The sequence below is a fragment of the Carya illinoinensis genome, chromosome 1 (genome assembly GCF_018687715.1).
Source record: "Carya illinoinensis cultivar Pawnee chromosome 1, C.illinoinensisPawnee_v1, whole genome shotgun sequence".
NCBI lineage: Eukaryota > Viridiplantae > Streptophyta > Magnoliopsida > Fagales > Juglandaceae > Carya > Carya illinoinensis.
The window spans coordinates 19,917,956-19,935,084 of NC_056752.1; the positions used below are offsets into that span (position 1 = coordinate 19,917,956).

The following is a 17,129-nucleotide window of genomic DNA, read 5'->3' on the forward strand; positions in this document are numbered from 1 at the left end:
AACAAGGGTAAATCATTTACTCTTTACTAATGACTTTGTCATCTTTGGAAGAGCAAAGCTTATAGAATGGGTGAAGATTCAAAGGCTCTTGAGCACATATGAGAAAGCCTCAGGGCAAAGTTTGAACAAATAGAAAACTACAATTTTCAGCTTTAATACTGTTATGTCAGTTAGAACATAGATTCAGCAAGAAGCAAAAGTGTCAATATGTGGTAGCTATGAGAGGTATCTTGGATTACCATACGTGGTGGGTAGATCAAAATATAACATCTTTAGAAACCTGAAAGAGAGGGTATGGCTTAAAGTTAACAGTTGGAAGAATAACTTCCTTTCGTAGGTTGGGAAGGTAATACTACTAAAAGCTATCATACAGGCAATACTAACCTTCTTTATGAGTGGTTTCCGGTTACCTAGAAGGCTTTGCAAAGAAATCTCTTCTATTATATCAAGATTCTGGTGGGGATATATGCACAATGAGAAGAGAGTACAGTGGAGGATTTGGTTTAAGATAGAAGACTCAAAGAAGAAACGAGGCTTAGGATTTAGAGACCTTGGAAGTTTCAACAAAGTCATGCTTGCAAAGCAGTGTTGGAGAATACTGAATCATCTTTTCTCAATGGTTGCAAAAATATTGAAGGAAAAATACTTTAAGCATGTGAGGTTGTTAGAGGCAAAGCTGGGATATGGCTCATCTCTAATTTGAGGAGTTTGTGGTCTTCCCTTTGATCTGGTTAAGGAGGGACCGATGTGGAGGGTAGGGAATGGAAGAAATATCAAATTTTGGAAGGATAAATGGTTGCCAACTTCTGATACTCATAAAGTGCAATCTCTTGTCAAAATTCTGCATGAAGACTCAAATGTGCACAACTTGTTCAATTAAGTACTAGTCCTTGGAAGAAATGATTGATTGATGACCTTTTTAATAAAGATGAGGCTAAATCCATTTTTAGTATACCTCTGAGTAGGTTGGGTGCTAAGGTCAAAATAATATGGGGTCACTCAAACAATGGATTTTTTTTTCTTTGTTAAAAGCGTATACCACTTAAATAATAAGATTGGGAAAAGGAGAATCGTCAAATGTGGCTGATACAAAAGCTGGATGGAATTCAATATGGAAGATGAATGTAAAAGGTATGGTGAAGCAGTTCATTTGGAAGGTTGGTCACATCTTACTTTCAGCCATATTTAATCTCTTCAAGAAGAACATTATTGATGGCAACTTGTGCCCAGAATGTGAAAGAGAGATTGAAACTACTATACATGAACTTTGGTGCTGTCTAGCAACTTCTGATGTTTGGGTAGAGCATGATAGCCTAGTCCATAAATAGTCTAGTTTAGAGTTTGATTTTCTGGAATTATGGAAAAAGCCGAATTTGTGTTTGAAGGTAGATGAGGTAGAGTTGGGGGCAATCATGATGAGAAGGATTTGGTTAAGAAGAAACTCCCTAATCTTTGACCAGAAGTTTGAGAACTTGAGGAGAGTGTTAATAGTTGCAAAACAAGGAATGGATGACTTCATTGCAGCACAGAACCAGCAACAAAAAAGCCCTTCAAGAAATACTAATAGACGCTTGATTAAATGGAAAGCAAACTGGGATGATGCGCTAGATGCCTAGGCTAAGAAAGTGGGGATAGGTGTTATAATCATAGATCTAGGAGGGGACATTTTAGCCTACTTGTGTTCAAACATTGATTTTATCATGAAGCATGTTATAGCCGAGGCTTTTGCTTTGACAACAGCAATGGTTCTATGCCTACAATTGGGGCTGTCAAGTGTGATCCTCGAGGGTGATTCTCATATGGTAGTCAAGGCTACTAATAGCAAAGATGAGATTTGGGTAGATTATGGGAACCTGGTTAAGGATACAAGAAAATTGCTATTTGGTAATTCAAATTACAATGTAAATTTTACTTATAAAGAAGCTAACAACATAGCTCATATAGTTGCTAAATTAGCTCTTATTTTTTTTTTAGAAGAAAAGGTGTGGATAGAGGATGGACCTATACAAATATTGAGTTCTATTTTGAGTGAGAAATATTGTAATGGCTGATGTCTTATTTGATTATACAGATGAGATGAGATGATATAAGAAATCTATAAATAATAGTGAGATAATTTGTGAATAGGTAAAATAATTTGAATTAAGATTTTTATAGGATTTTAGAAAAAGAGAGAGAAAAAGTTTAATAAAAAAATTATAAAGTTAAAAGAGAGTTATAATATAATTTTTGTTTTGAAATTCGAAAAAATTGAATTATTTTTGTATTTTGTTAAAAATTTTGAAAAAATTATAATAATGAAGTAATAATTAAAAAAAAATTAAAATTTTAAAATTTATGTACTCAAACCAGACCTGAATTTGTTGATATTCAATAAAGATACCATTATTTAGGATTGTTCATCCGGGTTCTAACTCGGGAACTCGGGTACACCCGGGCCGAGTTTCGGCCCTGGTTAAGCCGGGTCAGACCCGGTCTGGAACCCGGATGTATTCAAGTTTTGAAAAACCCGGATTCCAGGTTGAACCCGATTTTTTTTTATTTAACCAGTGTCAGATTGTAGCCACTCTGATTATGTGATTATGACTATAAATTGATCATATTTTACCATAGAAATGATGTAATGCTACAAAAATTACAAGCACCCACTTGATTAACAAACAAAATAACAAAATAAATTTGGAAAAGCACTTTCAGAATACAACTAGCCAAACTAAGTAATGCTTAAAATATGCTTGAATCCAGTAAAGAGGACCACGAGCAATAACATATGACAATCTATCAGACTGCAAAACAAAAATCAAAGAAGAGACATTATATACATTATATATATATAATAGCAAAAGTAACTTTCCACAAGAAGTTTACACACTTTTGAACGTGAATTCTAGTTTTTTCATTTATTTTACATTATTAATGCTATGGTACTGTAAAAGGCCAAGAATTTCACTTTGCAAGGAGACCATCAATCCTATATATATATGTTCATCACAATCCTTGTGCAAATTCTATGATTGTGCACAATCACGAGGAACACAACTGCTGCTACAAATCTGAGGGTATAAAGAGATTTGCCATATAATAAACAAAACACTAAAGGAGATCTCAAGCTATCCTTTAAAACATACAAGATTATTAGGTAATATATATTACTATGATCAGCAAGATCAAGATTAGTTAATATATTAAATATATAATTACTTAATTAAACTAATTGATCTTCACCCCTTAACAAAAGGGCAATTGTCCCTTTCAAGCACATACGTTAAAATAAAATAGAATCAACCCAGATTTGTCATGCAAAAGAAATTTGGGAAAATCCCAAAACTGATGGTAGGGGGATTACTGGGCTCCAACCCAACAATGTTCTTTATTCTGGGCTCTTGCCAAAACATTATAAGCCTGCAATCTCTACGTTCACGCACTTCTGTTACTTGCACACTAGGCTGCTTATCTAATGCCCAGTTAAGTCATACCAAGGTGTTGGTTCTGAAGTAAATAGCAGTAATCTCAAATACCAAAGCACCCAGGAAATATGCCCATCAAGTGACATTAGTAAGACTTTTTTTATTAAAAAAGAAAAGAAAAGAAAAAGAACAAGCTTGGTCAAGTAAACGTGATCCGAATAAAATTTAAGTAATCATCTATTTGGATGCAGAAATAAATAGTTGAGTATGATTTTGCAGAAAGGGAGAAACGTTATGCAAGTCTCAATCATGATTCTATAGCTGCAGGAACATCAACAAATTCTTAAACTGATGTAACTTTAATATATTTTTGTCCATAACATTATTCACATATGTATCTTCAGTATTGAAAATTAATTAATAAATAAACAGAATAAATAAAAGTTTCACTTACTCTATTTTTTTTTTCAATATAATTAAGAAGGCTGATTCACAACAACTTACTGTGAAAATAAAGCTAGATAATCATTTAAAAAAATATTAAAAAAAGGATTAAATATATAATAAATTAAGTTAGATAAATATTAAAAAAATATTTTAAGTTCCAAACTTATCTTCAAGGTGATCAACCCTATGTATTCTTTCACTTTTTGGATGTCGACAAGTTTGATCCTTAACTAATTAATTTTGGGTGCAAATAATTATTTGCTTAAAAGAGTAAAAATAAAAATACGAAGGGGAGCTGAATATCACACTCGTGACTTTACAGTGATTTCCCCAGATTAAAAATCGAAATCTAGGTATTGAATAGTGCTTGACCCTCTTCGGAAAAAGACATGCATTGACTCCTCCACGTGTATTTTCTAGGGCAGGGTAGTGTGTACTTGGGAGTCTCTCTGGAATGACGCATACGTTCCTCTTAACGGCAGTTGTCACTCACTCGCTCAAATGGACGCTTCCCCCGTCATTCCCAAGAGTTCGTCGGACCCCACCACCAGCCTCACCATGGAGCCCGCCGCCAAGCGCCGCCACGTACCAAGTGAAACCAGTCTCTTCCGCGTCCTCTGCCCTACAACCAAAGCCGCATCTCTCACCAGTCTCATCCGCCACCTCCAAACCCTCACCGGCACCAAGATCCACATCAACTCATTTTCCAGCTCTTCCGTCGAAGACGAGTGCGTCATCCACATAATCTCCAACTCCAACAATCACAAAGATAGGGTTAGCACCGCCACTTGCGAGGAGGAGGAGGAGAACAAGGAGGATGAGGAGGACAACGAGGGTTGCTCACCAGCTCAGCAGGCGCTGCTGAGAATTTTCGACAGGATGGTGAGGGTGTCTGGTGATGAAAAGGAGAAATTGAAGGAGAATGATCGGGAGTGGGATGGATTGAATAGTCGTGAAGTATTTAGTTGTAGGTTGCTGGTGGCGAGTAGTCAGGTAGGTTGCGTGCTAGGTAGGGGAGGTAAGATTGTGGAGAAGATACGACACGAGAGTGGGGCCCAAGTTAGGGTTTTATCCAAGGATCATCTTCCGCCCTGTGCGTCCGCGGGTGACGAGTTGATTCTGGTAACGTCAATGTTAATTGCTTAACTCTTGCGCCTTCTATACTTATCAAAAGATAAAACTTGCGCGCCTGCTACTATGTGGTTTATTTTTGAGTAATGCAATTTGCATCTGCCTATTATTTTAAATACTGGAAAGGTTTTCTTTGCAATGCTGGTTTTTTACTACAATATAAGTAGACTAGCCTCAGCGTCTGGCATAGCACGACTTCTAGTATTAACAATATAAGATTGGTTGTCCGTGTACATGTATTTACTCTACAATCACAGTTACTGCATCTTGAATACTTTATTGAAGCCAATGCTCTTTGTAGTGAATGGCATTTCGTCCCCCTTATAAAAAAGGCTGGAGTTCGAGGGCACCAGTTCAATGATCAGCGCATCAGTTGCAGTTCTGATCAACAAGAAGATTTTACTTATAAAAAAAAAAATAGAAAAGATCAACAAGAAGATTTTGATAAAAAATATGCAATTGAAATTGGTCTTTATGTGAGGGACTGATCAATTATTATTATGTTTTACTTATAAAAAAATGTGAGGGATTTGAAGCGCAACTTCTGGCTTTGCTCATGACTGCTGAAGCAGGCCATTCATGAGATATTAGGGTTCTGATTTGAAGGATATTGATAAGGGTGTTTGAATTTTTTTTTTTTTTTTCCTTCTTCTTCTTCTTCTTCTTTTTTGATAGTAGAATGTAGATATTATTTGCTTGCAAGAGACTAAGTTGGATGTTGTTTCTAGAAGGTGTGTTCAAAGGTTTTGTGGCTGTCAACAAATTGATTGGCGTAACTTAGCCTTTAGAGGGGCTTCTGGTACAATGTTACATATATGGATCTTATGGTGGTGTATAAAGTGGAGTATGTGTGGGAATATACAATGGCTTATTCTTTTATGTATGGTGAAGATGGTTTTTATTGGTGTTTGCTAGAGTTCACGGGTGGTCTAATTGTAATCACAAAAGAATATTACAATGGGAGGAGTTGGTTGGTTTGGGTAGTTGGTGGAATGTACTGTGAGTAACTTATGCGTTTCCATAGTGAGAGATCGGGTGTTGCTCATATGTGTCTTGTCATGAGGCTTTCTTTGATTTTATTTTTGTGCGAGGACTTTTGGCTATTCTCTTAGCTGGTGGAGCTCTTACATGGTCTAGCAATTGGGATTGGGGATCTTGGTTGAGAATCAATAGATTTCTAGTCTCCCTAGATTGGGAGGCTCATTTCTAGGATCATTTCTCCCATCTTTTGGGTTTTGGCGACATTCATGATGGTGGAAGATATTTCGAGTTTGAGAATTTGGCTTAGAACGGAAGGTTTAATTGACAATATTAGAAATTGGTTGTGTGACGCCTCAAACCTTGCTTGGGATTGGATGAAGACTAAAGCGTCGGGACATGTAACTCAAGGTTACACACCCATTGTTCATGATAGTTAACATGCAATGCACCTAGTATGTTTGTAGTAGTATGCAATAATCGCAGCGAAAAATGTTCATTTCTAAATAAAGTTTGGGTAATTTAATATGGTACCAAATAAAACATCTATATATCTCAAAATACTCGTTCACAGATCTCCCAAATAAAAAATGAGGGTTTTAAACCACAACCCTTGTGATTTCAAAATCCAAGTATAAAATGAAGAATTATATTATTCCTTAACATAAATTGAAAAATTTCCTGTTTGCCCTTTTCCATTGAAAAATGTCCTGTTTGCCCTTTTCCTTTTTCAAATCGTCTACAGGTCCTCAAAAGCATTAGTACTTCACTTATGAAATTCTCAGCGGACTTGAGCCGTTCCACTAGCGTTGGTTTCGTAGAATGCTTAGGGCTCCATGGGGCTTCCTCGGTTTTCGAGGGTTCCTCTCACTTGCGCTTCCTCATCACTTTCTACCAAGTTTGTCACAACTTCTACCATTCCGGGTAGGAATGGTAGTGGAAACTGTCACGGTGAAATTTTAAGAAATCTTAGAAAGTTAACCAAAAACATACACAGAGATAACAGAAACATGCATAAGGTTAACCATGAGTATGAATGCATGAGCATGAACATATACTTTGACCAAAACGTATTTTTGTCCCATATGCAAACTTTTTCGAAAATCATTGACCTTCTAACCACGTGTCAATGTAACAAAGTAAACATGTAACAAAATATCATCTTTTCATTTCTTATAACCACTTAACAAACTTATTCCATATAACAATGTGGGTGAACACTTCATGACTACCCATAGGAATTGTGGGTTCCCTGCTTGTTACCGCATCAAATTGTTGGCCCTCTTGACTGGGTATGAGTACATCTGAGTCCATATGATATGGTAGTTCGTAATTTGCTTTCACCTTGCTTTACAATGTGTTGCATCCACTAACATTAGGTGCGGCTATTTTGCTCCGAAATCCTTTAAAAAGAATCCATTTGACGTCCTTGACTGTACTTCATCAACTCAAGGGTTAAGCACTTTAATTTAAACACTCCAGAGTAGACAGAGGAGTTCCACAAGGATATTTCCTCATCCTAGCATTTGGGTCGTGACAAAATAATTTTTTTTAATGCACAACCGGAAAACATGTGACACGTGACCATGTAACTTTCATGCAACAATGCCATATACTTATTTCATTTACAAAGAGTGCATCACATGCATGGCTTGAAAGAATTAGAACATGAAACATATACTTGTGTACCATATGTGAGAGTTCAACAAAGCATATACCATTTTTCAAAACTCCAAGTGTGTCACTTGAACCAACTATTTAACAAGCAACATTTGAACATAGCATGATCATATAGGATATGCATCAATCATGGCATGTAACAAGTAGCAATTCAATATTCCAATTTGAGCAACTAAAATGCAGAGTTTACATGTAAACATAATACATTATCCAAGAGTAGGTTAGAGGCTAACTTACAAATTTCCCAAAGATTTTCCAATAAGTAAGCTAAAAGTGTATGTTTTCAAACTATTAGATTCTGGATAACAAACATCAATCCAAACATGTGTGTCGTGTACTAGGGTTTATGTTCTTAACCCTAATTGGCTAAATGCTCTTCTTGTGACTTGTATAACTCATATACACACGGTTTGAGGAACACAAGTTTGTGTGTAAGACAAGTGTGGTTTCACTCAACAAAACCCTAATGGCCAAAAATGAATGGCACTCTAGATTATGCTTCTTACAAAAATGACTAAGTAGAACTTTACACGATAGTAAGGGCCGAACATCTCTTGCCCTTACAAAGACCACTTCCCTTTTTCCATTATGCCATTGATGATTTGGGTCCCTTGAGAAGAAAACCCCAGACAAACCATACATAAGGAACTTAAGGAAAAGCAATGCATGGTTGCCATTGGCATGAAGTGGTTATGTGGCTCTTGCCATACCTAAAATCCTTCTTGTTCTCTTTCATCAAAGATTCTTCTAGAAGCTTTCATGAGTGGCGTGTAGCTCTTCCCCAAACCGATCCCCCTCTTCATCTTCTTCATCATTACTCATTCTAGAAACTTTAAAACCCTATGCATGTGTGACAAGTGGCTAGGTGAAAGTTGGCTTCCATGGGGTTGGGTGTGACTCTAGTAAACCGAACCCTAAGTCCTTCCTTCTTCATGTATCTTCTTCGAGAAGTCTTCTTGCATGTTTGCCAAGTGGCACACCCTCCTTGTGAACTGAATCTCCCATCCCTATGGTGATGGATCAAATGATTACATCTTAGGGAAACTCAAGGGTCTTCTAACCAAAGTGCGCCTCTCACCCATTCCCAAACCCTAGTTTGGGCTTCCAAAACCCTATGGGGCTGAAAATTATCTAGGTGTTGGGCCTATCCTTGGGCTTGGGCACCTATTGCACCAACACAAAACATAGTCTAAGTCAGTTCTCAAACTCTTAAGCCTTCTCAAACCATTGGGCTAAAGTCCATCTAGATTAAAGTAGAAAATGAAAAATAAAAGGACCTAGCTTAGACCGGGTTGTCACAGGTTGTCATATTTCCAATTGCAAGGACCTGCAAGTTACATATTGGCCCAAACTTAAGGCCGTAAAAGGGGATCTAACACAATGGAACAAACCAATTTACAGCAATGTTGAATAGGTAGTCTTTTATGGATGAGTTGCAAGCTATTAATAAATTCCAAATATGTATATTTGTAGGATGGGGGGTGTTCTAATAATGTTCCAAGAGTTTCACAGGGGTGGATTATTAAAGAATATAAAGGTTGGAGGAAGTATTCTATTATATTAGATTTCAGGTGGGAGAGGAATCCATGATTAGATTTGGGTGTGGTGGTGCGATAATATGGCTCTCAAGGGAGTTTTTTGGATGTGTACAGTGTTTCTTGTGTCATGCTTTAGGGGCAGACAATTTGGATGTTTTTAGTGTTTTTGCTAATTACCTTTATCGGAGTGGCTCAATATTGGGAGGTGGGTGCTTTATTTAATTTTTTAATGATTTGTATTACACTAGATTTAGACGAGGGACGAAGAGATTGTTTGAACCCTGTCCAAAATACGGATGTTCAGTGCTTGTTTCCTTTATAATATTTTTGTTCTTCATGATAATAATTCATTTCCTTGGAAGAGTATTTGATGGAGTTGCACCCTTTTATTGGATAGCCGTCTAATGATGATCCTCATTGTAGATAATTTAAGAAAGAGGCACATTGTCGTGTTTGATTCGTGTTGCATGTGTGAGAGGAGTGGGAGTATGTGGATCATCTTTTGCTTCATTGTGAGATTGTGAGTGCACTATCGAGCGACTTCTTCAATTGGGTTGGATTGCCTTGGGTCATGCCCAAAAGAATTGTGGCTCTTTTTTATTTGTGGAGAGGATTAGATGGCAGTCTGCAAATCAAAGTATTGTGGAAGATGGTTTCTACTTGCCTGAGTTGGTGCATTTGGAGTGGAAGGAAGGATAGAATCTTTCAGAACTGCAGGTGGACGCTGGAGGAGCACAAATTGTTTTCTTTTTTTATTTTTACGTTGGGCTGCTTTCATTGATTTTAATGGACTAAATTTGCGTGATTGTCTTGTATTGTTTTTCCTTATAGATAGGTTATACTTCCCTAGTATGTGGGTTGTGCCCTTTGCACTTTTTAATAAATATTTCTTACTTATATATAAAATAGAATATGCAAGGTGAAGAATTAGATAGTTCAGTATGGATTGCTGTAGTTAATTTAATGTTTTTGAGATTTGCTTACCAAGTGCTATTAATACGAGTGTGGGCAAGACCTTATTATTTTCTTATATATGTAACTTATTCCCTTCACAGTTTTTTGTCGCTTTCAAAGAAGGAAAGGAAACAGATATAATTTTCATTTTTCAATCCGAGTGTACTAAATAAGGTGCCCCCTTTTTTTTTTTAAATTAATAGAATAAGGTGCCCTTTTTAATTGAGAAAGCCACCAATAGAGTTTGTAGCCTTGCCTTCATACACCATCGAACCTTTATCACTGATGTTGATTGACTTATGTGATTCTTCTTTAAAATGCAATATATCTTGCAATAATACTCAAATTGTTTTTTCTTTTAACTGTGTTAATCTTTTGTGTTCTCTGTACTTATACAAAAAAATATCTTTTGTGTTTTCTCGTTTTTTTTGTGTATGTTGCACTTCCAATGTTTTATTATGATGATATGCAGTTAACAGGGAACTTCTCAGCCGTAAAGAAAGCACTCCTGTCTGTTTCTAGCTGTCTTCAGGATAACCCTAGGGTTGACACAACCAACTCTGGTTCTACTAAACCTTCATTGGGCGTGCTATACGGAACTTCCCTGCTACCACATGTTGACCCTTTTCCTCACCGGGGTTTTTCATCTAGCCTTCATGCTGGAGATTATCATTTGAGGGGTTATTATTCATTTTCAGGACCTGAAAATACTGGTGCTGGTAACAGAATGTTTCTTGAAGAAGAGGTGATATTTAAATTGTTATGCCAACTTGAGAAAGTTGGTAGTCTAATTGGGAAAGGTGGCTGTATAATAAGGGCTTTGCAAAGTGAAACTGGTGCGTCTATCAAGATCGCTGATGCTGCTTGTGATTCGGATGAACGGGTTGTTGTGATATCAGCACGAGAGGCATGAGAACTCAAACGACTTTGAATTGTAATTCTTTTACTATTTTTTGGAGAGATATATAGTTTTTTTGAATATGATGTGGGAGTTCTCTGGTTTAGATTACTCATCCAATAAATCTGGGTTTATCACATCTTCATAATGTCATATGTTCCGTGCGAACAGTAGACCCTCTCTAGCAAAGCACACTACTTTGTACAAAGTTAGATCAGGGTCATTGGCCATTAAATCTATTTCTCAATAAAAGTTCTTTGAAAACTTTATGGAATTTGGAGAAACATTTGTCTAAACAAAATGGTAGTGGTACCTATTAGGTGCAATAATGCTTGTTGGGGCAGATATAAGAAGCCTAAGCAGAGATATATGCCCTTTTCATTGTGGCTGGTTGTGGAACTATTTAAGTGGTATGGGATGTATGATCAATTTGACCACCTAGATCCCGTGAATAAAGTTCAAATGATAACAACTACTATCTTAACTAGTTGGCTTTAATGACCCACTAACTTCTTTTCTGGCTCTCAAATGGGAGTAAAATTTAGATCCAGACAACTGTGTTAGCCGACGCCAATGGTCCTTGGACTGAGTGGCATCTTTGCTTGTTGTATTTACAAAACTAAGAAAAATAATGACCCTAGAATATTCATCATTGACATTTGAAGTGATGATGTAGAATTTTCTTTATAGAATTTTATGGGGATTGAATTCTTTTGTTTTCTCAAATTATATTTTTTCACTTGCAGAATTCTGAGCAGAAACATTCTCCAGCACAGGAAGCTGTTATTCAAGTGCATTGTAGAATTGCACAAATTGGGTTGGAACCTGGTGCTGCTGTTGTTGCTAGGCTTCTTGTACATTCGCAGCAGATAGGTTGTTTACTGGGGAAAGGCGGTTTCATTATCACTGAAATGAGAAGAGCTACTGGTGCTAGTATACGCATTTTTCCAAAAGAACAGGTTCCAAAGTGTGGTTATCCAAATGATGAAGTTGTACAGGTAATATATTCTTTCCAGCATGAGTATACTAGAGCATGTGCAAGCTATTCGTTCTTTCATTCATTGAGTCATAAATGTCATGCTTATTCATCCTGAAATATCTGCTCTAGGATCTCTTTTGAACAAGGTGGGAGCATTGGAACCAAAATTAAAGATCCGTGACCTTTTTCACAAACTTTGTTAATGGTGACTAGTTGCCAAAAAAAAAAAAAAAATTGTGTTGCCTGTATGCCATTTATTATAGAACATATGAGTTGCAATATGTTCCCATTCTAAAGACTCAATAAGCTGGCAAATGATGGATAGACATATTATGATTTTCTCAATGCTCTTCACATGTACTTTGATAAAGAGCCCAAAGCTTATAAAAAGAACGGCCTAAAGCTAGTAGCTGCTTGATTTTTGAGCCGGTTGTTTGGTTGACTTTTAGGTGAGTTAAAAATCATCCAGCCTGTATTTAAACATTGCCCGCCTGTTCTTGTTAAAGATGATAGCAAAATTTAAGTCTACCAATTTGATACTGATTAGAAATTTGGTTTGGCTGGAAAAAACTTTGGTTTGGTGCAGTTTGAGCTGTTTATACCATCTTACTTTCTTTTATTTTTTATTTTATTTTATTTTTATTTTTATTTTTTTTTATCGGTAAACAAATTTTTATTGGTCAAAAAAGTAGGCATAAACCCAAGTATACGGGACATATACAAGAGCAATGCCTATGCATGCTAATTTAGAGATACAAGGAATTCATGAAATGTCATGCCATGGACATCAATTACAATCAACCAACGGAATAAAGTATTGAAAAAACAAAATTTCTAAGCTCATCCATCGATCACTCTTGGTCTTCAAAGCTTCTTGCATTCCGCTCCCTCCAAATGCACCACCATAGACATATAGGTATCATCCTCCATATGGATGCAATTTGAGAGTTGCCCCGAATACCTCTCCAAGAAGCTAGAAGGTTACATACTCTTTTTGGCATCTCCCAAGCTAACCCCAATCCAGCAAATGACTTCATTCCACAAAGTCATGGCAATCCGACAATGTAGTAGTAGGTGATCAACGGATTCTCTGCTTTTCTTGCACATATAGCAGCAGTCCATAACTATAATACAACGTTTGCTCAAGTTGTCAATAGTGAGAATCTTTCCCAAAGAAGCCGTCCCTACAAAAAAAAAAAAAATACTGCCTTTAGAGGTGCCTTTGTCTTCCAGATGCTCTTCCATGGGAACGGATTTGTGTTGTGCATGGTCATGGTTTGGTAGAAAGAGCAGGCCATGAATATTCCCTTCTTAGAGGGGGGCAACAATAGATCTTGTCTTCATCTCCCCCCGACAAACGAGTGGAGTACACAAGGTCAAAGAATGCCAAAAATTCATCAATTTCCTAGTCTTGTGCATCTCTAAGGAAAGTAACATTCCTTTGGGTAAGGCCATTGGAGATGATAAATAAATCTGCAATCAATGCTTCTTTCCTTCTTACTAAGCCATAAACTTGTGAAAAACTTCCTTGAGTGCCTGATCGCTGCACCATATATCATGCCAAAATTTTACCTTCAATCCGTTTCCAACATTGAAGCGAGTATGTGCTGCATATGTGTCCCACCCTCTTCTTATATGTTTCCATAGCCACACTCCATGAGGCCCACTCACCTCATTAGAACACCATCCTCTCCATGATTCCCCGTGCTTCAAAGCAATGATGGTTTGCCACAAGGCCTCCCGTTCATGGTGATATCTCCATAACAATTTGCCAAGCAAAGCTTTGTTAAAAGATTTCCGCTTTACCTATCAAAAAAAAAAAAAAAAGATTTAAACTTCTGAATTCCCAAACTTCCTTTGATGGGAAAACAAATTGTGGCCCATTTCACTAAGTGGAATTTAAACTCATCATTTATCCCTCCCCATCTCACATTTTATTGCAACCAGTTGTGTTTTTATGCTTGGTAAACAATCAATTTGCCACTGCCTGTTCCTTTGGCTCTTATGATGCTTTTTTTTTTTTTTTTTTTTGTGTGTGTCTTCTCCGTGTAACTTTGTGATGGACCAATTTCTTGCTAACCTCTGTTTTCTTTTTGCACATTCGGTGCAATATTATTTCCCAGAGTTTCCTAGATAAGAAAGAAACATTTTTGTCTGGATATCCATTGCAAAATCCTTACCAAACTTGTCCTCACACAATCTCTTCTTTATTATCATGCCAAAAGACACTAGTAAATATGGGAATGATAATTTCTCATATTGTTGTGAGTGCCATATTCTTTGAATAAATCTTCAGCCACGTATCACACTTCTTTAAGTTATGCCAGATGAGATGATTGGAAGCCATGTGCATCCTTTAATCTAGGGGTGAAAACCGACATAGTCGGTGCGGTTTTTGGGCAAAACTGATGCCGCCCGATGTCTAAAAAAATGGAGGAGCAACCAACTGAAACCGTCTGTTGGGGAGGAGGAAAACCGTCCATCTCGACTACGGTAGTTCTCTGGTGGCTCTCGGTCGGCGTTCGGTTTGGCGTTCGGTCATGTAGATGCAAGGTTGTTCTCTGAGAGAGAGAGTTGCAGAGGAGATCGGAGAAGAAGGTTTGGGATTTGGGAAGAAGACAACGTTTTAAATAAAATGACGTCGTTTCAATTATGTTTCGTATACTTTATAGCAGTAAAACGACGCTGTTCCACTTAAACTTATGTGGAATGGCATCGTTTTGAGTATGGTTTATTAAAAACAAAAATAGAATTATATCTTCGGTCGGTTCGGTGGTTTTCCACAGGGTCGAACCTGGACTGAGCCGACCGAAGTCGGTTTTCATAATTTTCTACCGCCGGCTGACCGGTTCTTCTTTGGTGGCGGCCGGTTCCGGCTTCTAGTGGTCGGTTTCAGTTGGTGGAGGTTGGTTTGGCGGTTTTCTGTACACCCCTACTTTAATCTCATAAATAATGTCAAGAATCATTATGGTTCATGTGTGTGAGTTTTCTTAAAAGAATGAATCAATTGGGTGGAAAGACTTATGTCTTCCTATTTACCATATTTATTATTTAAACTTCGAATTGAATGTCAGATTATCTCTCTCAAAGACAAAATAGGCTCCATGCTTTTTGGCAGGTTATTGGAAGCTTTCAATCCGTACAAGATGCTTTGTTTCACATAACAAGCAGGCTTCGTGAAACCATATTACCAATGAATCCGCTTTCTCCAAATTTTGGTGCCCCGCCTTACTTGCCTCGTTTTCCAGAGATGCCTCCTTTTTTCAGGCCAAGACATAACCCAGCTTCCCCACGTAATTATCCTTCTCCAGTGGGACATTCTCATGGACATGACAGGTCTGCCATTCCTTCCCAGCCCCCTGATTACCCATCTTCATTTTCACATGGTACAGATCGCAGTGGTCCGTCTAATGGGGACCGAGTTCCCTATCCTTGTGGGAGTGAGAGACCGGGACATTGTTCTACTTTTGACAGACCATCTTCTTCTCCAAGACCCTGGAATCCTCAGGTTGGTTGCTTGTTCTTTCAAAAGTTTAATGCTTCAACCTTATGGCTGATCTGAGATAATTTATTCTTCCTCATTTTTTGTTTTTCTAATGACTTTGTCCCTTTCAGACGATTAGCAGTGGGAATCATAGGGGAACTTCTGATGTTTTCGGCTTGGCTTCAAAAAATGGGCCTCATAGAAGGTACCCCTTTTTTCACACACTTCTTCTGCCATTTTACATTTTCACCTCTACTTTCACGACTAAATGCCTAGGTTCATCAATTGGAGTCAACCTGCCATGGCATGATCTAACGCTGATAAGATTGCTATTCTGTTCCACCTTTCTTTGCATTCTTTTTCATATGAGGAAGTAATTACGATTGAATAAGGCTAACAAGCACTTTCGATTTGTGGGAAAGAGGAGCATGTAGTTTTATGCAGTTTACTTGTATAAGAAGTTTCATGTAGGTTGAGATAACATAAAAACAGAAGTTACAGAGAAGAGATTTCATTATTCGAGCTGAAAATGTACACTAATTTTTGTTTGAAAACAATATTTTAAGCAGCGGAAGTCAAGCTCCTATTCCAACCAGCACAAATATTGAGATCACAATTCCTGAAACATGTTTGGGCCACGTTCGTGGAGAGAACAACAGTCACCTGACCCAGATCCAGCAGGTGGGTCCTTAATAGCTCTGCATTTAGTTTAATAATAATTTTTCTGATAGTTCTAGTTAGATTTTGATACGTTTATTGACACTGGCAATTTCATCTCAGTCCTCAGGTGCAAAGGTATTGATTCATGACCTAAAACCTGGGGCTACAGAAGGTGTAGTTATAGTATCTGGGACACCAAAACAAACGCATGCTGCTCAGAGCCTTATTCAAGCTTTCATTTTTTGTGGACAGACACAACCATGACGACACCTGCTGATAACTGGCAGTTATTGGAAATCTGTACATGCTATTCCTCCTCTTCTCTTCCCTGCAATAACTGTAAATATTATATTAAATAAGCCGTAAACGCTCAGGTATAACTACAATTATTAAAAAAATATATATTAAATTAACTTATCATACATTGAATTATTTATAAATTGAATAGAACTTTTAAAAGAGCATTGATGTTAGCACTCTAATCTTCAAAATTTTGGTTGACCTTGATCTTCCCTTCTCTTACCTTTTTATCCCTATGTTAGTAATGAGAAAAATCACAAATTGGTTAAGTGAAGAAATCAGTGTCAGAAGTAACCTTGATATTTTGTGTCATATAACATTAAGAATGCATTGGTTACAAATCTAAAAGGGAGTTAAGAAAGCAAATAGATACTTTAAGAACAGAGAAATGATAATTGTAATCGTGAGTGTACAAGTGTCGTGTAATCATTTAAAAAAAATAAAAAAATATGAAATCCGCATAATTTTTTTAATAATGATTTTTTTTTTAAATGATTGTATGACGTTTGTACAATTATTATAATTGTATGTAACATTATTTTTAAATTTATTAATGTTTAAGAAAATATCTCGCGATATCCATATGGCCCCGCCACCGTTCAATGCATGCTGTTCTTCATCGAGTATGACATCAGCAGGTGTTAAGATAATTTGTAGATGAGTTTTTTTTATT

The 17,129-nt window shown here is 37.0% G+C and overlaps 1 protein-coding gene across 4 annotated transcripts; it reads left to right on the forward strand.

The window, feature by feature from the left end:
* Positions 1–4,226: 4,226 nt before the first annotated feature.
* On the forward strand, positions 4,227–16,620 carry LOC122312903 (KH domain-containing protein HEN4). 4 transcript variants are annotated; one of them, XM_043127590.1, is made up of 8 exons: positions 4,228–4,976; positions 10,608–11,042; positions 11,780–12,031; positions 15,131–15,305; positions 15,405–15,520; positions 15,628–15,701; positions 16,063–16,177; positions 16,277–16,620. In XM_043127590.1, exons 1-8 carry the CDS (start codon positions 4,356–4,358, stop codon positions 16,418–16,420), a joined length of 1,932 nt encoding a protein of 643 aa, XP_042983524.1. In that variant the 5' UTR covers positions 4,228–4,355; the 3' UTR covers positions 16,421–16,620. The 4 variants fall into 4 exon arrangements, with proteins under 4 accessions (XP_042983531.1, XP_042983524.1, XP_042983510.1 ...); XM_043127576.1 differs by having other exon boundaries at positions 4,230–4,976; positions 15,131–15,520; XM_043127582.1 differs by having other exon boundaries at positions 4,233–4,976; positions 15,131–15,520; positions 16,066–16,177.
* Positions 16,621–17,129: the final 509 nt, after the last annotated feature.

Coding starts and splice junctions, on each gene's coding strand:
- LOC122312903 (XM_043127576.1), top strand. CDS start 4,356: ATGGACGCTTCCCCCGTCATTCCCAAGAGTTCGTCGGACCCCACCACC. Junction 12,032..15,130: donor CAAATGATGAAGTTGTACAG/GTAATATATTCT, acceptor GCTTTTTGGCAG/GTTATTGGAAGCTTTCAATC. Junction 16,178..16,276: donor ACCTGACCCAGATCCAGCAG/GTGGGTCCTTAA, acceptor ATTTCATCTCAG/TCCTCAGGTGCAAAGGTATT.